Consider the following 20,982-nt stretch of genomic DNA (forward strand, 5'->3'; position numbering starts at 1 on the left):
TCAGAGGCTCCTGGGATTCTAACACAGCCATGGTTCCACCCCTGTTTTTGTGCTCAGGCTGGGCCACTGCACGTGGCTGCTGCTTCGCTGCTTGCGTGTGTCCCTGGGCTCGTCGGACTACCTGGGGGTCTCGTTGGCTCGACTCGAAGGTGCTGCCTTTTCAGCGACCGGGCCTCCGTCACACATCAAGGTGCCAGATGCGATGGTCTCTGAGCATCTTCCGTGTCCCGGTGCTGCAACACCGTGAGGGAATGGGCTTTGTGAAGCAAGGGCTCGCCCTGCCCACCCCCGACTGCCCAGCTGGGGTCTCCTGGGCTCCCCACTGTTAAACCCGGGGGCTGGGCTGGCATGGCCACTTCCCGGTGGAGGGGGGCCACGTGCCCTTTCCGGAGTCACGATGCGTGTGGGCCTGGCGGGCCTGGAACCCAGGGCTCTTGACACGCGTTGGGCAGCGAGTGGCCAGTTTGTCTTCTAGTCAGACTATTCTGGAACTGGTTGAAAGGTGGGGCCGCTGGGGGCTCCCCAGGATGCTTCTGGTCAGGGTGTGTCGACGTAGGAAACAGCCTAAAGGGTACTCCCACGAAACGGCTCTAAGTAATTTCACGCTTCTTTCTAGAATGTGCCTAGCTGTCTCACGGGAGCAGGGAGGTTGGTGAGACTCTCCGAACTGGGACACAGTTTCGTTTCACTTGAAGCACAGAAACAGTAGATGCTGGGCTGTGCGGTGTCCATGCTTGTGCTGCTGGTGCTGGGAGACGCTGGGATGTTCCAGAGCCTTCCTGGAGGGGAGGCAGGGGCCCGGCCAGGGCTTCAAAGGGCGAGGAGGAGAGCAGGTGACCCCACCTGGCGTGCTGGGGAAGGGACAGGGATGGCAGCAGACAGAGAACACCTCAGGGGACGCGAGCCAGCCCTGGGCCCCCCCCCCTCCCCGAAACAGCTCCAGCCGCCGTGGCAGGTTCACCGCTGGGGGCTTAGCCAGCAGACGGGGCGTGTCTCCGTTCCGAGGGTCAGAAGCCCAGATACGGGTATTGGCGGGGACGTGCTCCCTCTGAAGGCTGGAGGGGAGTTCTTCCTTGCCTCTTCCCAGTTTCTGGTGGCTCCTGGTGGCCCTCGGCTTACAGACATGTCCCTCCCACCCTCTATCTTCTCGAGCTTCTCCCTGCGTGTAGGTCTCTGTGTCCTGTCTCCCCTTTCATAAGGACACTGTCAAATTGGGTTAGGCCCCACCCTAATGACCTCAACTTAATCACATCTGCAAAGACCCTATTTCCAAATAAGACCACATTCAAAGGTAGCAGGGTGTAGAACTTCTGTATTTTGGGGAGGGGAAGACACAGTTTAACCCATAATGGGCCTAGCACATGAGGCTGACCTCTCTTCAGAGCCCTGATCCCTAGTCATTCTCCTGATGAACGTGGAAGAGCACGAGGCTTTGTTCCCTGCCTGCAGACATAAGATACGCAGGTGACCTGCTTAGGCACACAGCTGGCAGGTGGCAGAGCCAGGAGCCAATTCTGAGCCGGCTGGGGATCTTTCTGGAAAGGTCCGGGGCTCTCCTCAGGCCACGATAACCGCAGGGGTGCCCTATGCCAGGTGGTGAGTAGGAAACCCACATTTCTCTTCTGACCATGGGGCACTTCCCAGGTTTGTGCAGACCCTGGGGCCCAGGAGAGGCTTGGAGTTTGCAGAGGTGTGGGGGAAAGAGTGGGACAACCCGCAGGGGAAGGGCTTTGCTACACCAGGCGCCGCCTCCCGACTGTCCCTGGATTTCTCTGCCTCCCTCCTTTGAGTCCTCCGGGAACCGTCACGTTCGCTTTCCTTGGTTCCGTGGGCTCCTCGGTCATCAGGCCTGGGAATCCTGGTTGCAAGGCCCAGGCCGGGTTCCAGGAGGAGAGTGGTTCCCCACAGCCCCGCCGAGAGATGGGGCTTATTTTTAAACCTAAACAGATGGGGCGCCGTGAACCAAACACAGTCACGGCTTCCAAATTCAAGGGACAGGTTAAAGACTGCCCTAGGACGTGAGATCGTGTGTGCGTGTGTATGGATTTTAATTGCGAACTGTTGTACACACACCATTAGTTTCAGGAGTGAGACACAGAGACTCCGTTATTTGTACGTGTCGTGAAATGATCACCAAAATGGAGTCCAGGGAACACCATCACCACACAGCTAGTTTGTACACGTGATGAGAACTTTCAAGGTTTAATTTCTTAGCCACTTTCAAACACACAACACAGTATTCTTCTTCTCTATCGTACCCCCAGGACTTACTTACCTTAAAACTAGAAGTTTGTACCTTTGACCACCTTCACCCATTTCGCTTACCCCACCGATCTGGTCGCTGTATCTCCAAGCTTTTTTTTGTTTTGTTTTTAATTTTTTTCAAACATTTTTTTTTTAAATGTTTATTTTTTGAGAGAGAGAGTGCGAACAGGGGAGGGGCAGAGAGAGAGGGAGACATGGAATCTGAAACAGGCTCCAGGCGCTGAGCCATCAGCACAGAGCCCGATGCAGGGCTCGAACCCATGAACTGTGAGGTCATGACCTGAGGCGAAGTGGGAGGCCCAACCAACTGAGCCACCCAGGGGCCCCACGCGAACTTGTTTTTTTTGTTTTAGATTCCACACAGAGGCGAGCTCATAAGGTACTTGTCTTTCTCTTCATTTAGCATAATGCCCTCAAGGTCCATCCTTGTGGTCGCAAAGGACAGGATTTCCTTCTTTTTCTGGCTGAATACTACTCCATTGTGTGTGTGTGTGTGTGTGTGTGTGTGTGTGCGCGCGCGCGCGCAACACGCACACACACACACACACCACCTTTTCTTCACCCTCTCGTCCATCCATGGACACTTAGGTTGCTTCCACGTCTTGGCTGCCGTGGATAAGGCGGATATGAAAACGGTGTATTCGTACCGACTGTTTGAGTCCGTGCTTTCACTTCTTTAGGGTATATACCCAGAAACAGAATTGCTGGATCACATAGTAATTCTGGTTTTAACTGGCGGAGGAGATGCCATACTGTCCTCCAGAGTGGCCGCACCGGTTTGCTTTTCTACCAGTGCTCAAGGCTTCCTGTTTCTCTGCATCCTCTCTGGCACTTGCTGTCTCTTATCTTTTTTGTAACAGCCATTCAAACAGGTGTGAGGGGTCGCTCCCTGTGGTTTTGATTCCCTGATGATCGATGTCGAGCGCCTTTTCACGGTCCTGTGGTCCATCCACAGGTCTCCTTTGGAAAAATGTCTGTTCGGATGCTCTGCCCATTTAAAAAGTTAGATTGTTTGGGTTTTGGCCATTAGATTGTAGGAGTTCTTACATATTTTGGATTCTTGCCCCTTGTCAGATACATGACTTGTAAGTATTTTCTCCCACACAGGAGGTTGGCGTTTCCATTTTGTTGATGGTGTCCTTTGCTGTGCAGAAGCTTTTTGGTGTGATCTAGTCCCACTCATTTATTGTTGCCTGTGTTTGCCTTTGCTTTTGGGGTCAGATTTAAAAAATCATCGCCAAGACCAATGTCAAGGAGCCTTAACCTTCTAGGAGTTTTATGGTTACAGGTCATATGTCTTTAATTGCTTTTGAGTTAGTTTTTGCATATTATGTAAGAAAGCGGTCCAGTTGCATTCTTTTGCATGTGGCTTTCCAATTTTCCCAACACCATTTATTGAAGAGACTGTCCTTTCTCCGGTGTATGTTCTTGCCTCCTTTGTTGTCAGTCAGTTGACTATGTGTGGGTTTATGTCTGGGTTCTCTGTTCTGTTTTTATGCCAGTACCGGACTGTTTTGACTGCTGTTGCCTTGTAATATAGTTTGAAACCAGGGAGCAGGATACGTCCAGATTTGTTCTTCTTTCTCAAGATTGCTTTGCTTATTCGGGGTCTTTTGTGGTCCCATCCAGATTTGAAGATTGTTCTATTTCTGTGAAAAATGCCACTGGGATGTTGACAGGGGATTGCACTGAATCTGTAGATTGCTCTGTGCAATTTGAACAATGTTGATTCTCCCCAACCACGAACACAGACTACCTTTCCATTATTTGTGTCTTTAGATTCTTTCATCAGCGTCTTAAAGTTTTCAAGGCACAGATCTTTCACCTCCTTGTTAAATCTATCCCAAGGTATTTGATTCTTTTAAATGGAAATACAGATGAGATTGTTTTCTTTTTTAGGTAGTTTGCTATTTATGTATAGAAACACTACAGCTTTCTGTGTATTGATTTGTGTCCTACAAATTTGTTGAATTGTTGATTCGTTCTGAGAGTGATTTGGTGGAGTCCTTAAGGTTTTGTATGTATAATGTCATGTCGTCATACAAAGGGTGACAGTTTTACTTCTTCCTTTCCAATTTGGGTGCCTTTTATTTTTCTCAGGTGCTGTGGTGAGGACTTCAATACTATGTTGAACAGAAGTGGTGAGAGTCAACATCCTTGTCTCGTTCCTGATCTTAGAGGGAAAGCTTTTAGCTTTATACCATTATGACGTTAGCTGTGGGCTTGTCCTGTGCGGCCTTTATTATGTTGAGGCGTGTTCCCTCTATACCGTGTTTTTTATCGTAAGTGGATATTGAATTTTGTCAAATGCTTTTTCTCCATCTGCTGAGATGATCATGTGTTTTTTATCCTTCGTTTTATTCATGTGATGTATCACGTCGTGGGTGCTGAAGGTGCCTGCCTCCCTGGAATCGGTGTACCCTCTTATGCTGTGTGATCCTTTTAATGCGTTATTGAATTCAGTCTAATACTTTGTTGAGCAGATAATACTCTTTTTAAAAAATTTTTTTAATGTTTATTTTTGAGAGAGAGAGTAAGTGTGAGTTAGGGGCAGAGAGAGAGGGAGACAGAGAATCCGAAGCAGGCCCCAGGCTCTGAGCTATCAGCACGGAGCCCGACGCACGGCTCGAACTCATGAACCATGAGATCATGACCTGAGCCGAAGTCGGATGCTCAACCCGCTGAGCCACCCAGGTGCCCCGATTTTATTTTACTTTTTAAAGGGTTTGTTTGTTTGTTTATTTTATTTATCAGAGAGTGAGCATGAGTGCGGAAAGGGCAGGGAGCGAGGGAGGGAGAAATGGAAGCAGGCTCCACGCTGTCAGTACAGAGCCCAACATGGGGTTTGAACCCATGAACTGTGAGATCGTGACCTGAGCTGAAGTCAAGACGCTCAACCGACTGAGCCCCCACCCCCCCTCCCCGGGCGCCCCGAGGAGGTAACATTCTAACAGGGCCTCTTAACCTCTTGTGTGCTGTGCTCTGGACTTCTTGGAACGATGTTTTCAAATGCCCAAAATAAAACACGAAGGCTTGTGAAGGAAGCCAGTTCTGTCAAACACAGCTCTTCTCACCGACCACCCTGGCAGAAGCAGCAGCTGCTCTCGACCTCGCGGAGCCCCCCGAGCTGCCCCCAGGGGCTGCCAGCAGATGGCTGGGTCCCGGGCAGGGCAGGTGCGGCTGAGCAGCAGCCTGGGTGAGCCTGGGGCGGGGGGTGGGGGGGCCCTCGGGAAGGACGGGGCGCGGGCGTGAGGGGGGCTCTGCGGCCTGGACCGTGAGCCGGGCCACCCGCGCGGGCGCGACGGTGGGGACGGGGGGCAGCGGCCAGGGCAGACACGTCCTTCCGCAGCGCCCGCCGTCCTCAGGAGCACCGTGCATGTCTGCAGCCCTCCCACCGGGCCTGGGAGCCGGGTCCTCTCGTTGCCCCTGGTGGGCAGGAGCCCGTCCCAGGTGTCGCCAGAGGCAAGGCGGCTCTTGCCAGAAAGCCTGGGTGTCCCGGCCGCCGCCCTCCCCCACCCCTCCCACCCACCCCCCCCACCCCCGCGCAGATCTGACCTCCTTCAGCTCCGCGCCCTGCCGCCTCTGGCCTCCCTGGGCCGTCTGGGGTCTGAGGCTGCGTTCTTGCCGTGTAGTGCAGTCACCACCGGAACCCAGTGGCCTTTCCCGCGGGCGCTTTGAGCCCTGAAGAACCTGTGACTTCATCTCCTGTCCCTGTGTCAGGCACGGGCTCCACGTGCAACACGGGCTGTCCAGGCAGGCGGAGGGCCTCTGACCCTTAGGGTGACAGCCCTGACGGTCCAGATGAGGGGGTCGCGAGGTCACGGGAAGGGAAGAAGGGACTTGGGGGGCAGAGAATGGGGACGGGTGGGACTTAGGGATAGGCAGGAAGGGCCTCAGGGAAGGGGATGCGGAGACTTCTTGGCTGCCTGGGGCTTGAGGGGCTGTTCCCTGGACAAGGGGACAAGTGTCCCGGCTGCAGTGAGTGGGAGGTGGGAGCGGTGGGGAGGCGGTGCCCGGTGGCCGGGGTGGGCGTGCGGGAGAAGGGAGAAGTCTGGGTGCCCCTGGGCCCCAGGGCGTGGCAGCTGCCTGGAGCGTGACGAGTGTCAGCACCGCGCCAGGAAGGCACAGTGGGCTGCACCCTTCACCTCCGTGCCGCCCAGCACTGGACTGGGCCGGGTCCGGCCAAGGCCGAGTTGCAGGCCCAGAAGGACTCTGAAGGCTGGGGGATGGAGAGCCCGGGAAGTGGAGGCAGGGCCCAGCGATAGGGAAACGCTCGCCGTGGTAGTTCCTACCGTTCCTCGTGGGCGTCTGTCCAGTTCATTCCTCCCTCGTATCCTCATGGCAACTGGGAGGTGGGGAAGTGTCGTCTTGTGTCACAGGCGAGGGGCCTGGGGACCAGAGAGGTTCAGGGGCTTCCGCGTGGCATGGCACAGCCCAGCGGTCAGACCAGGGCCGTGGTGCCTGGGGCGGGTGTAGGGGGCCGCACGGGGCTGGTGACTTAGGTTCACAGAGGGGCCAGTGTCCGTCTGTCCTCCAGGTGAGCGGGCAGCGCGTACCAACTTCCCCCACACATCCCGTGAGGCCCAGCGCCACCCTCCGCTTTCCCAGATGGAGAGCTCGTACGGTAACTGAGGCCCCGTGGTGTCGGGAGACGCGGGCACGGGTCCCCTGAGGCCAGGACAGGGCTCGCCCCTGGGCCTCTTGTGCAGCCTCAGGAAGCGGCACAGCTGTGCCCACCCTGCCCCCGGGGGGAGGGGGGCTGCTCTGTGCCAGCACCCAGGGCCGTGTGGCTCTGAACCTGTCCCCCTCCTCAGGAGCCTCAGAGCCCTCTGTAACCTGGTGGGGAGGGGCAGCCCGTCAGCAGGAAGGCTCCCGCTCCCCCGAGCTGACCGGCCGTGCCTTTGCACATCCTTTCAGCCTCTGGATGTGCTCTGCCCCTGCCAGGGGGCTCCCAGCAGCCAGGTGAGCACCTCCGGTGCCCGGACCTGGTGTCGCGTTGTCCCCTATGCCCTGAGTCCTCCCGCGGGGGCCGGATCGCCCGCTGTTCTGTCACACGTTGATCCGCAAATGTCAGAGGAGCACACGCTCCGTGACGGCGAGCACCACACCTGGGCTCGTGGGGACTGCCCTCTGGGGAGGGACACAATTAACCGAGCATGCGGGAAACTTGAAGGCAGAGGTGATGGGGGCCCCCCGAGATCCTGTCTTTCCTGCCTAGCTGGTCCCAGCTCGAGAGGGCAGGGCTGGGGCCCCAGGTGCAGGAGACATCTGAACAGCCGGTGGCTGCCGCGTCACCTCAGTAACTGGCAGCAGGCAGAAAGTGTCCGTGACGCTTGATCATCCCTGTACCCGAGCTCTCCCCACAGGGCCTGGAATCCTAAAAACGGGTCACTTAAAATAACGGTGGCGTGTGGAGATCGTGAAAAACGCAGACGGTACCAAACGTCCAGTGGAACGTGATGCAGCTGAAGCCTTCCTGGGGCTTTTCCAGCTGCGTCCCTCCAGAGACCGTCTCTCGTCTGTCGGGCCGCCCCACACGTGGTCCTCGCAGCCACCCTGACGGGCCCCCCTCTGCCCACAGGTCTCCGTGCTGGTCCTCTTTGCCCTGGCCTTCCTCACCTGCGTCGTCTTCCTGGTCGTCTACAAGGTGTACAAATATGACCGTGCCTGCCCCGACGGCTTCGTCCTCAAGGTAAGGCCCCGCCCCCGGTCCCCCACCCCCCACCCCGTGCCTTCTCCGAGGGACACAGTCCTGCTCTGGCCTCGGGTGGCCTGCGATGGGGCCCCTGTGGAAGGGAGCAGGGGAGGGAGGCAGAGGGGCAGGGGGAGAAGGCAGGGTGGAGCTGTAAACAAGGCAGCTTCTGGGAACAGACCTCCGCTGGGGGGGGCGGGGCGCGGCGTGCGCAGAGGCCCGGAGGGAAGGGGAGCAGAGCTGGGCATGCCCCACCTCCCGCCCGTGCCTGTCCTTGTCCCTCCGGCACCTGCTTGGCCAGCTCTCCATGCTGGCGGAAATGCCTGCTCTGCTGATGTGACGCGGCCTTGTTCCAGAAAGCCTGAAAGTGGCACAGAGGGTTACACAGGGGAGGAGTGGAGAAGATGGAGGGGAGGAGGGAAGGCAGGAGGAGGCAAGATGTACTCCCAGTGGACTTGCTCCCAGTTCCCACAGCGCGGCATCTGGCCCCCCACCCCGACCCCCCACGTTTGGTTCTGACCTCTCGAGAGCCAGCGTGAAGGGAAAAGCTACCATTTCCAGGGGCCGGTGCTGCCGAAATCAAAGCCGGAGAAGCCCGTGCTGAGCACGTACACGGACAGGCTTGGTCTGTCGCGTCACTGGGTGGCTTTGCTTTGGGTCTCACGGCCGTGAGGGAGCAGAAGGCTCGCACGGGGCAGCAGGCTCAACAGACCTCCCGCTTCCCGGCATGTCGCCCGTGCGCAGTGCTCTGATCCTGCGGCCCTCCCCCGGCCGGCAGGTATGCATTTTGTGCTTGCCACGTACAGTGGCTGCCGCTGGTATTCCGGGTGCAGCACAGCCGGGGCCCATCGGGTAGAGACCCCCACCTTTGGGAAGCTCCCTGCCCTCCTCAAAAGACGCGTGGAATCGGTTGTATTCTGAGTTAGGGTATGAGCCCTGGAAAACCAAAGAGCAAGGCAGGGTCGGGCGCTGCAGTTTCTAGAGGGGTGGTCAGGTTGCCTCTAGGAGGCCAGTGAGGGAGCTGCGTGGGGACCCGGGGAACCCCCCCACACCCCACCCTTTCAGCAGACCCATCCACACCCTGGGCCAGGCTATCTGGAGGCTCAGGAGGCACCACGGTTTAGAGGAGACCGGCCCAGAGGCCTTGGGGGGGCTTGGAGGAGGGCAGGGCTGGCCTTGACTGAGTACGTACATCAGCAGACTCCGGAGGCCGGCCGGGCCGGACCAGGTGGGCTAGGGGAGCGGCAAACACGGTTGATGGCAGAACGCAGGCAGGGTCGGCCTGGAGGCAGCGGGGGATGAGCCAGCTGTGGCCAGTCTGTGCACCACCTCTGGTGCCAGGCAGAGGCCCCTGGAGTGGAGGGGGGTGGGGAGTGACAGGACGGCCACTCACACTCAGTGGCCCAGGGAGGCTGGAGCGTTGGCGAGATGGCCCAGGAGGCTGCCGCAGGGAGCCTGGGAAGAGACTCGGCAGGGTGCTGGGGATGGAGAGGACACCCACATGACATAAGGCTGAAGAGTGACTTTGGGATGCAGGGGAGAGCCTGGTCCAGGGCTGGGTGACGCAGGGGGGCCGAGGTCATGGGGAGGAAGCAGAGCAGATGTGGGCACGGTGCCCTGACGGGACCCACGTCTGCAGAGGACAGCCTCCTGGGACTAGACGGGCTGCTCACAAAGAACAGGGGCCAGCGGCTCCATCAGGAGGACGCAGGGTCCGCGTCTTGGCTCTTTCTCTGGGCCCGGGGCACGCGTCCTGCACGGAAGAGGAGGGTGCAGCCTGAAGCTGCCCCGCCCTCCCTGCAAGGCCAAGTTCTGCTGGCACAGGCAGGTGGAGTCAGAGATGAAGGCTTGGTTCTGAGAGTCCTGGCAGGGAAGGGGGCAGGTGCCTGTGCGTTCAGAGGCCCGGACGGGTGATCCTGGTGCCCAGCTGGCACCAAGTGAGTGTTCTGTAGCTGCGTCCCTTGGGACTTGGGCATCTTCCCCCATCTAATTGGGGGCAGATGTCCTTCCTGGAAAACACAGCTGGAGGGCTGGAGAACTACTAGCCTGGGTCCAAGAGCCCTTGGCTGAAGCTGGAGCGGGGAGAAGTGCGATGCGTGCCGAAGTCCCCTCCCTGCCTTTCCGCCTGTTTTGCGATTGTACACGTCACACACAGACCTGACGGTTCACAGGGGTTTTCACACGGGGATTTCCGAATGCTCCCCCAAACCTGGGTAGGTACCAGTAGATCCCCGTTGTATCGGTGGTTAGATGCAGCACGGACACGATCTTCCTTGTGCCCCAAGGTCACCCCCCATGGGTCCTTCGTACATATTTATTCAGTGCTTCCTGTGGGGAGCCCTGCTGGGTGCTAGGCGTGTGGTGCAGGACGGGAGGAGTCCAGGCCCTGCCCGTGGGGCCGGTGTTCCGGTGGGGAGACAAGTGGCAAGCAGACAGGCAGATACCCAGTGCCAGGCAGAGAGGCGGCCAGGGTGACTGCGCGTGCCCGGGGTCACCGCTTCCAGGTCACCTAGGGTGCAGACTGAGTGAGGAGTCCATTTTGCCCGCGGTGGCGAGGGCCTGCTCCTGGGCTGAGGCCACAGACTGGGCTGGGTCCTGCTGACCCCAGAGCCGGAGGGGGGCCCGTGGGAAGGGCTGATGGGCACGGGTGCCGCAGAGGTCCTGGCACAAAGCAGAGGGCAGGCACCTGTGCTGCGGGTGAGGGGAGGCTCCTTGCGGCCAGGCCTCCCCGCCAGAGTGTCCCGTCCTGACGGGTGGGCAGGGGCGGGGGCGGGTGCTAAGTTCCTGCCTTTTTCTTGAAACCGTGAAGTCGTCATAGGAGTTTCACGGGAGGGTTTCCACGTACTGGGAAACTGCCCGGCCCTGCGTGTTGACGCAGACGGTCAGACACGCCCGTTCTCTCGGTGGAGTTCGTGCCCGAGGAACACTTGCCAGTGCTGACCGTGTCCCAGGGCTGGAACACGCTTCCTCGGATTACCTCGTTGGTGTGACGGTCATTTGCTTTCATGGCTGAGAGATGAGGGGCAGGGCCCCCCTCAGGGGGACGTGTGGCTGTGATTCTGGCCTGATGGGGGCCGGGTCAGAACATACTGGGGAGCCCCTGGCCCCATGCAACTTCGCAACTGGGGTTCTCACCTGCCACCTGCCCACCGTGGTGCTTGCCCTGCATTTGCTTCCTGCGGCCCGCGTGCGGGCAGTGGCAGAACCGCCCTTCGTCCTGGCCTGGTGCCCCGAGGGCAGGGCCACTCTCTTAGGCCTGGAGGCCCTGTCCCGGACCGGAGTGGAGTCCCACACTGCCCGGCGGGTGCTGGCGAGTGGCAGGGGGAGAGGACGGAGCACAGGTGGCAGTGCGGCTGGTGGGGGGGGGGGGCCACCTGCCTTGCCGGACGGGGGCGGCTGCTTCCTGACACCCGGATGTGGGCGTGGGTGAGCGTGGACACATCCTGTCTTCTTGCCCGAGCTGCCCATCGCGGACCACAGTCCTCATGGCCACCCAGCATGCGGGGCCCCTTGGCCCCATCTCGTAGACGGGGGGCGCTGAGGCTCAGAGCGGGAGGAACTGCGGTGAACTTGGCCTGCAGCGTAGGCCGACTCTGAAGCCGCCGCCTGGCCCACCGCCAGGCTGGACAGGCAGAGCGGGGTGTGGGGCATGCCGCAGTCCTTTGTCCTTTCTCTTCTGGAAATGGTCCTCCGTGCTCCCGGAAGGTGGTTCTGATCCTTTGACCAGAGGAGGACTGTTCTCCGCTGGCGGGGCAGGACCGGGTTGAGGGGAGAGCATGCGTTCATTCCGTCCCCTTTCCGCTGTCCGCGGCGGTCACTCGTCTCTGGGTTACCCAACAGGGAAGTACCCACGGCACCCGCCTGGCATGCCAGGTCCGTCCTGGGGAACAGAGGCGTGTGGACGTGTCGTCCACCCCTGCGAGACCCCAGTGCTGTCTGTACCCCTTCGCTGTCTTCCCAGACCCAGCAGTGATGAAACGGTAGCTCGTGGGCCGGGCACCGGACCAGGCACGACAGCCTCCATCCGTCAGCAGCCACACCGAGGAGGCCCCGACCTCGCTCCGCTGAGGGGCCACACCCGCCACTTCTCGGTGTCAGAGGAGCACAGCCCGGGTCTCCTGAGTGAAGGCCCCGGGGAGGGGCACGGGGGCTAGTAGGTAGCGTAGGGCCCGTGGCCCGGGCTCTGGCGTGTTCCTTTCGGTGATCCTGGTGCCTGGCACAGCTCCTGACCCTGCTGGACAGCCCACCCGAGGGAGAGCCGACCCCCAGCCATCCTCGTCCTAGACACGAGGCCGGCATCCCAGGAGAGCCATCTGGGCGGAGAGGGACCCCGGTCACGAGCGGCCGCTACGTCTGAGCGGCGGGAGCTTTTCTGTGACGGGGGCGTCATCCCTGCTCTCTCTGCACAAGTCGTGTGCTCTGCCCTGTGTTGCTGTTTCTGGCACCGAGCAGGGGCCGGGCTGTGTGGAGCCGCCCACTGCGGAGGCCTCGGGGTTCAGAGGGCGACGTCACAGTGTGTCACTCGCCTGTGAAGGTGCCGAAGGCTGAGCCGGTAGGGCAGGCAGGGCGCGCGGGGAGCTGAGCCGCGTTCCCGAGGCCTGTGTGCGCCCGAGCTGGGGCTTGAGCTCTGGCTGAACCAGACACTGCCGGGGCTCCGGGAAAAGAACGTTCTGCCCCGCCGGCCCTGGGGCAGACTGTTTCACTTCTCACTCTGCTCGACTCGGGCGTCCAGCGGGTCACCTGTTGGCGGCCTCCCACGGCGACACCATGTGGGGCGCTGGGCACTCCGCTGTGCCTTTGCGTCTCCGGGTCTCACCTGCCCCGGCTGGAAAACGGGGCTAACGGCACCTGCCTCGCAGCGAGAGAACGTGCATGGGAAGCGCTTGGCCAGCTGTCAGGTGCAGAGAGAAGGTCGGGAGGAGGAAGCAGGTCGGGAGGAGGAAGCATGGGTGGCGGAACCCCAGTCCCGTTTTCTCTGCTGCCGGGGAAGTGGCAGGTGGGCGTTGCGTCTGCGGGCAGATCTCAAGGAGCAGCCTTCTTCACCTGCCGTTGGGTTTTAGAGACCGAGGAAGAGCTGGGCCCTGGCCAGGGGGAGGCTCCCCTGGTGCATCCCGGGCCGGCACTCGTGTCTCCCAGCGCCCACGTCTGAGGTGCAGCAGCTGTGGCCGGCCGGCCTGGCGATGGCCCGAGGTGGCCAGAGGTGATGTCATCAAAGATCCTGTCACCTTCTCCGCTAGGCGCTTGCCCAGGAGAGGTGAACGGACGGTCTGCGCCGCTGGGCGTCTTGCGAAGCCCCAGGAGTTAACTGGTCAGAGTGCCGTGGATGGTGCCTGGGCTTCAGATGCGGGCGGTGCACCCGCCAGCGGGGCGGCCTTGGCCGAGACACCGCGTGCAGCATGCGGAGCCTCAGAATCGTCTGGGGAGGCTTAAGGATACAAAGGTGCTGAGTCAGACCCTTAGCGGTAGGCAGAGAGCCTGGGTCCTCAGACTCTTCCTGGTGAGTGTGGAAGTGGCCGAGGCCAGGCACCCGTCTTTGCTGTGGTCTCCCCTCACTGAGGAAGAGGCCGTGGCGTTCGTGTGTTGCTCTGGTTGCTCAGACACACAGGTAACGTGGCTTCCACGAGGCGGGAGGTCCGTCTCTCTCACGTGAAGGCTCCGGGCAGAAGGCGGGGGGGGGGGGGGGGGGGGGGGGGGAGGCAGTTCTGTGAGATCATCCTGGAGCCCCGATTCTGTCTTGTGTCTTGTGCTGCCCTGCCAGCCCCTCAGGGCATTCTCCGCCTCTGGGCAGTCGAAGCCAGCGAGAAAGGGCCGCGGGAGAGGTGGAGGGTGGGCGTCCACGCCCGTCCCTCTGGCCTGGCTGCCAGGAGCTGGGAAGCGTAGTTATTAGCTCAGCACCAAGCGCCTGCTTGACTCGGGAGAATGCGCCGTGGAAGCCGATCATCCGCAGCCCCGCCCACCTGGCTCGTGGGCCCGGTGAGCTGCACGTGTATGGTGTGCCCGGGCCACGTCAGCTGGGTCGGCTCCTGGACCCACCAGGAAAGGCAGCCTTGGGTGCAGGATCTCTCTGGGGTCCTGGACGTTTTACCAGCTGATGAGAGCTATGGACTGGACTCCCCCACCCCAGGCCCCCTCAGGGTTCCGTGGCCTGTAGGGATGAAGCCTCTTCCTTCGTGGACAGCTGCCTGGGATAGCCCACTCCCTTGGCCCCCCCCCCCCCAAAGTATTGCTGTCTGGGCTCCTGCTTTCTGGGTCACAAGGTCACACCAGCTCCCCGACGGGACTTCTAGCCCTTGTGTGGCCGTCTGACCCCGGTCATCCTTCCCAGTGCCCTCCTCACCCTGCTGGCCCTGTCCTGTGAGGCCCATCTCCTCTGCCTCGAGGGCGTGCCCTCCTCCGACCCCCTCCTCTGGAGAAGGCCTACCAAAGATCCAGCTCCCAGGAGGTTTTCCTGACTTCCCTTCTTTTACTATCTGTGTTTCCAGCAGACAGGTCCAAAGTATTTTCTAGTAGATGTAACGTAAATGACAACTAGTGGAAGATCTTTAGCGAAGCAGGACAGCTCATCGTGCCCCTGCAGCCCAAGCCCCGCTGCGTCACAGCCTCGCTAAAGATGTCTGTCCTGTCGCGGTGGGACCAGTGCAGGCAGTGGCTGGGCTGCGTTTCTCCTCTAAGCCCAGGGAAGGTCCCCGTAAACACCTGGGGGGTGTTCACCGGAGACCCTCCGGCATCCCCGCAGCATTGAGACGTGCGTCTCCACGGCCCCTTGTCTTTCAGAACACCCAGTGCATTCCAGAAGGCTTGGAGAGCTACTACGCGGAGCAAGACTCCAGTGCCCGGGAGAAGTTTTACACCGTCATCAACCACTACAACCTGGCCAAGCAGAGCATCACACGCTCCGTCTCACCCTGGATGTCGGTTCTGTCGGAAGAGAAACTGTCCGAGCAGGAGACCGAAGCCGCTGACAAGTCAGCTCAGTGAGACGGGCAGGTTCCTCACAATGTGTCACTCGAAGGTAACAAAGGGACTTGGAGGGACGTTTCGTTAAATATAATTACCGATAATTTAGAGGTTACTCATTTATGGTGCAACCGCTTCTGTTTGCTAATGCTGCTTTGCCAATAAAACTTGCTGCCGACCGCTCATGGGCATAAGATCAAGTGCACATCAGCATTGCTTAAAGAGCTGTGACACCACGTTCCATGTTAAGGAATCTTAATTTAGCTGCTTTACTGGGATTTATGGGATGCCATCAGAAAGTAAATTTACACTGGATATGCAAGGGGTTTGGATTCAGATAAATAATGCGTTTCGTGGAATCGCTTTTTTTTTATCGCCCTCCCCCTCCCCACCGCGCTGCTGTTTGCAAACCTTACTCCACAGCCATGTTTAGACGGGTCCCCACTTGGTTAAGAGCAAGCTGTACTTCAGATCTCTTCCCACCTTCAATCAGGCGGCAGCCGGGCCATCGCCATGATGTGTGGCAGTGAGAGGTGCAGAGAAGGAAGGAAATGGGACGTCCGGTAGCGGGTGCGCCCTTCCCTTCCCCGCGCCCACTCCGAAGCGGCCGAGTGTCCGCAGGAGGGCCCGCTCGGGAGGCTCTATTCCGCCCCCTGGAGCTGGCTGGCACCTTGGTGCGGAGAGCACCGTGCTTCAGGCCGGCGCGTGTAGACCGGGTCCAGTGTCTCAGCACGTGTGGTGAGGGGCTGTGGGAGGACCCTGGGCCACGGGCCTGAGGAAGTCCGGGCCCCTGTAGGTAGTCCGTCTGCTCTGTGACGTGTTGAATAGGAGCGACACCCTTTGGTCTTTTTTGTTCTGTCCTGTTAATGAGTAAATTTGCACCAACAGCCCTGTTAGCGAGTTAGTTTTTAAGACCTTATTTGTGTTGGCAAAGTCAAAACGTAATTGCTGGGAAGCCAAGACTGATTTTTATTCTGTGAACTAGAAATCTTTTCATGTAAGAAGCAGGCAGGGGAGGCTGGGAGGGGCTGGCGTGGCAACTTGCAGATCCACTGAGGACATTTCAATTCACGATCTTTGTAAAGAAGTTACATTTCAAGCTGAATCTTGACATTAAAGGATATGTTTACAAAATTGCCAGTTAGCTAAGCTACGTGTGTAAAACCATTAAATGGAAACAAGGCATCCGCAAACATTTTCTTCCATGTTATCTGTGCTGTTTCTGGTGGACATGTCAGAAGTTTCACTGTTTTCAGTAGGTCAAAAATAAATGGCAATGAGTTTGAGATCTGTTGCAAACGAGCATGATGGCCACGGCCAGCTCCATCACTGCTTTCTGAAATATGCTTCCAGAACCGGATGTTATTATGGAGGGTGTTTCGCAACCATGACCGTGGCCTTGGAGCCGGGGCGCGTGTTCTAGAGCCGCGTGCTGTGAGGGTGTGATGTGAGCACGCACGAGAAGCACTGACTACGTGCCAAACTCTCCCACACAGATACATCTATGAAAGCTCTAGCCCACGTAAACGCACTGCTAAGGCATCACCCCTTTGTATTTTCTAGTAGACGTTTTATTGACTGTAAATCCATTCACATGTAACTTTTGATATTTTCACTCTGTGCGGAGAAAGAACACAAGGGTCCCTGTGGCTGCACCACAGACTCTCGATTTTGCATACACAGCACACGATTTTGCAGGGGGCAACTCAGAGCCATCGGCACCCACACCGAGGTGGGGCCCCGTGAACACCAGCATGCTCTCTGCACAGATGTGGTTCCCACTGCAAACAGGAACACCTGTTCTAGAGGGACAGGTGCGCAGGCCCAAGGGCAGACAAATGCTCCTTGGGCCCCAGCAGCCCCTTGCTGAGGGCCCAGGGTCTGTCCCCACACCCCTTCCCCCACGGGCAGGCAGGCGTCCGCTGACCTTCTGTATCTGGACCCACTGATATTATACGAAGTAACCGTAGTTGCATTTATTATATTTGTGAGGCAAAGGGGAGTTTTCTACAACGCAGCGACTCTGCAGCACTTGGCTCAGGCAGACAAGAAGCCACAGGAAACTAAGTGATGGTCACTTGCCGTGAGAAGTTATCACCCAGCACTCTTCCCTAAGCCACTGGAAGGGCCAGGTCGGTGCCTCCCTGAGCCCCGCCTCCGGGCAGCCCCTCCACGTCGGCCGCCAGTTTGGGTGCAGCCAGTAACGACCCCCTCTCTTCCACCCTGCCTCAGGAGTGCCACGCAGTCCACTGTCAATTTGTGTTCATTAGTTTCTTTTTCAGCTACTAAACGGGCTAAGACCACAGGTCTGGGTGTCCCTTTTGTAGGAGCACGTAGCTCTGCCACCGCCCCCTCCCCCCAACGTGGTAGGATCTGGGCACAGCCCTGGTCCGATGCCGGAGACCCTCGACAGCGCCCCATGCGCCAGGAGCGAGCAGGGCAGACTAGCTGTCGTACCAGTCCAGGAAGAGCAAGGAGAAGGAGCACATCACCAGGAAGAAGAGCACCCACACTCGGAAGCCGGCGTTGTTTTTGATGGCCTGGGGGGCGGGAAGGGCAGGAGCACAGGATTTTGGGTTGAGGAGTGCTCACGCCTTCCGTGTGTCCACACGCACTCCCTACCCTGGAGCTTATGCTTACCTTAATTAGTAAGCAGAGCCAAACAGTGGGTTTAGAATCCACCAGAAAACAAACAGGTGTCTCCCCCTTATTCAGACGTCCTACACCCTTCTCCCAGCAAACACCCAGAAACGGCCCATGCGGGGCCCAGGGTTAAAAAGAGCCCCACGGCTGGCCCGGCAGCTGTAGTGGCCCAGGAATGGTCCCACGTCAACCCAAACCGAGGACCACACTCAGAAGACCACGTCCACTCAACAGAGTCCACTGTGGTGGCCTCGATAAACAGGGACCAGGGCTCTGGCCCTCGGGGTGGGGGGTCCAACAAGCTTCTCCGGTGACGCCCACCCCTGGTGCAGGTGGCTGATCCAACCCTTGCCAAGAGTGACCTCGTGTGCCTCCGATCGCTCCTTTGGAGGGCGGTGAGTCCTGTGTCTTGGTAATAGCAGGTGTCCCGGGTTTGGCGAGGACAGAAATGTGACTGTCTTAGGGGTCAGCACGGTTAGGAGGTCAGCCCTGCAAGCTGGGCCCCGGCAAGGCTCTCACGCAGTCCTGACTGCCCGCAAGACTACCACCGCTGCCCGGACAGGGAGGCCGGTGGGGCCTGGGGGGCCCAAGGGTACTCACCTCTCTGATGTCTTCGTTGCCCTCCTTGATATTCTCAGTCGCCCCTACAACTAACTGGTGAATGCTGTCGATCTCGGCTTCCTATGGAAGAGGAGAAACAGGTAGACCCGACCACCGTCTCCTTCCCCGAGCATCCGGACATCAGGAGCCAGCAGCAGCCAGGGCTTTACAAGCGGGAGCCTGTGGGTCCTCGCCGGGTCCCGAGGGGCAGGCACAGCCCCGTTGTACAAAAGGGAAAGTCAGGGTTCAGAGAAGTTTAGTAATTTGCCAAGAGTCACACAGCAACCACGTGGCAGGACTGGGACCAGAACCCAGTGCCTGTCGCCCTTCCACCCCCAGCTGCTACCTCCTGTGCCACTTGCCGGCCAGAAGGGACAAACGCGAGAGCTGCCAACACGTAGCAGCCACTGCATGCCAGGGGCTTCCCTCTGGTCCCCCGCGTATTTATGAAATCCAGAGACATGAGCTTCCAGATGCGTGTGCTTTCAGACACGCACGCTAGCTTCAGGGGAGCGCTTCGTGTCTCGCCATCTGTGTCTCTCTTAAAAAAAAAAAAAAAAAAAAAAAAAAACCTAAACCGTAAGAACATCAGCTCCCGTGTACTGAGAGCCTGCCACGAGCTGGAAGTGCGTCAGGAACCTCGAGCCCCAGCCCTGAGAGTGCGGGGGGGACATCTGCCCAGTCTGAAGAGGGCAGTGTGGCTGGGGTGCCCGGGTCACCTGACACACTGGAAGTCAGGATTGGATCGGAGCCAGTGTGTGTGACCCAACGTGGCCTCTGAGCTCTCCTGCCACGCTGAGCTGTCCCTGGAAGCAAGTCGTGTGCTCTGACAGGGACAGCTCACTTAGCTGTTTTATGGGTCAGGAGGCTAAGTGACAGCCATCAGGCTTCTAAGTGGAGGCTTAGCACATACACGCTTAAATTGGTCCTTCAATGTAGTTAGAAAGGGTAACTCGTGAACCCGAACTTTCCGTCAGACTGCACATACCTAAATTTACAGCGATTCGACTCTGGTTGTGAGGTTTCGGGCAGGTTTTGTGGGGGCGAGAGGGTCTTAGGCCAACTGGGACAGTTTAACACAATGCAGCAGAAATGATTTTGACTCTGAAACTGTTCCACGGTCTGTGGATGCTAAAAAGAAGGATAAATTTATCGGGTCCCTAAAGGTTTTGCCAGTTACTGGCCGGACGAGTTTCAGAACTGGAGGCAGGAAGAAATAACATGAAAATCCCCTTCAGAGAACAACCCTATTTCCTGTGTGGACGGGACACCTGAGGTGGCACGGACCTGGCGTTCCGAGAGGGCCAAGTGTGAGCCCTAAGTCACACTGTTGACCCGCCAGGTGTGCTGGGTGCTTCCTGTGGGTTATCTCCGAGCCTCACAACGGCCCTGCGAGGGCCACTCCATTTGCAGACGGGAAAACTAGCTCAGAGGCACCCGGAAGGAAGATCTACCCAACTCCCTCCTCTGTGGGCATTGGACTCCCACCCAGTCCGGCCTGGGCCAGCCAGCAGTGGGTCAGGTGCAGAGAGCTCCCTCCCTGCCCCGCACAGAGGCTGCACCGGGGGGTCAGGAGGCCCTCACGTGAGGAGCTGTACTAACCCACGCGGCTAGGGGCACATGGCTGCAGGGATTAGGCAACCTCAGAACAAGCACCCTGATGTCACAGTAGATGTCACAGTAGATTCTTTTTAGCTAAACCTTAAATCGTAATTTTTTTTTTCTTACCTGTTGTAAAACCTTCTCTGTGAATATTTCTTGGAGCCTGGAAATTTCAACCACTCTCCCTTCGATTTGCCTTCATTAAAGAAAAAAAAAAATTACATACAACTATTAGTAGGTGGTGGTCCTAGCAGGAGTGTTACACATTTCTAAATGGACCACATAAGTGAGAAATGGGAGGGGACACCACATCATTCGGGGGGGGGGGGGGAGGGGGGGGCACCACGTCAGGCTCAGGAAGGAGGAGGCCGGCATTGCACTTCCTGGCTCTCCTCTGAAGTCTCTCGCTTAGGGGGCACGCTGCACTGCGGAACCAGCCCTCCCCTGCAAGCTGACCCGCGGTGCCCCTGCCTCGGAGTCTGCACCCCTGGTTGCAACAGGCAGCCTTCGAATGCTAAGGCCCGTACCCGGCCCGGTAACCACGGTAACGCGGCGGAGACTCAGAACGCCAGCGTGTGCCGACCACTCAATGTCATTACCGCCCAGGAGGTCGAGGGGCAGGGTGCTGCCACCCAAACCAACTTCCCGGCGAAAGGAAAAGTCCTCCGGTTCTGTCTGAAAACGTATCTGGGTTCAGCAACCAAACGTCTGAGCTTCTCGCTGTTTCAGGGCCAGCAAGGGTGCCCCGGGCGTGGGCTGGGGGGTGGCACGGGTCTAGAAATGGGGGCGACAGGGGCTGAGCCGTGTCGGGGCAGCCGGCCGCCGCTCCTCCCGTGCTTCCGGGTGTGGGAAGGAAAAGTGAGGCGGGCGGGGACTGAATCTCGGAGCAAGGACCGTAAGGCCCACAGAGTGAGGGCAGAGGCCGCAGAGGAGCACAGGTGCCATCAGAGTCCCCGGGGGCTGTGGGTACGGCGTCAGGACGCACTTTCTTTTGGATGAGCCCACAGCACAGCGGGTTTAATTTCCCTGCCAAAGCCCAGGCCTTCCTTCCAGATGCTCCAGACACTCTCGGGGAAACAGGCCCCACCACGTGCCTCCCCTAGAGGGCGGGCCAGCGATGGCTCACGTGGGCACGGCCACTCTCCTTCCATGCTGCCGACCCCTTTGCTGAGGGGGCAGACGGACCCCAGCGGAGCCATATGCAGGAGGCTGCACCTGGCCAG

General features: G+C 58.8%; 2 protein-coding genes across 13 annotated transcripts in view; one reads left to right on the forward strand and one right to left on the reverse strand.

Annotated features, from left to right (window-relative positions):
• Positions 1 to 16,107, forward strand: part of NSG1 (neuronal vesicle trafficking associated 1) — a 31,758-nt gene extending 15,651 nt beyond the window's left edge. For both annotated transcript variants that reach the window (XM_045056597.1, XM_023253315.2), the window contains exons 4-5: positions 7,847 to 7,957; positions 14,732 to 16,107. In XM_045056597.1, coding sequence (XP_044912532.1) covers positions 7,847 to 7,957; positions 14,732 to 14,935 — 315 coding nt within the window. In that variant the 3' untranslated portion in view covers positions 14,936 to 16,107. The remainder of the gene's footprint in view (positions 1 to 7,846; positions 7,958 to 14,731) is intronic.
• Positions 8,004 to 20,982, reverse strand: part of STX18 (syntaxin 18) — a 131,429-nt gene continuing 118,450 nt past the window's right edge. For 4 of the 11 annotated variants that reach the window (XR_006597242.1, XR_006597249.1, XR_006597248.1 and 1 more), the window contains 5 exons: positions 19,886 to 19,955; positions 18,158 to 18,238; positions 9,150 to 9,308; positions 8,478 to 8,893; positions 8,004 to 8,318 (listed from right to left, as the gene is read on the reverse strand). Coding sequence is in view for 3 of the 11 variants with exons in the window: in XM_045056594.1 (XP_044912529.1) it covers positions 16,527 to 16,695; positions 17,372 to 17,454; positions 18,158 to 18,238; positions 19,886 to 19,955 (403 nt within the window). In the remaining 8 variants the exon portion in view is untranslated. The other 7 variants (XR_006597246.1, XR_006597247.1, XR_006597244.1 and 4 more) reach the window with 6 other exon arrangements.

Source organism: Felis catus, chromosome B1 (genome assembly GCF_018350175.1).
Source record: "Felis catus isolate Fca126 chromosome B1, F.catus_Fca126_mat1.0, whole genome shotgun sequence".
Taxonomy (NCBI): domain Eukaryota; kingdom Metazoa; phylum Chordata; class Mammalia; order Carnivora; family Felidae; genus Felis; species Felis catus.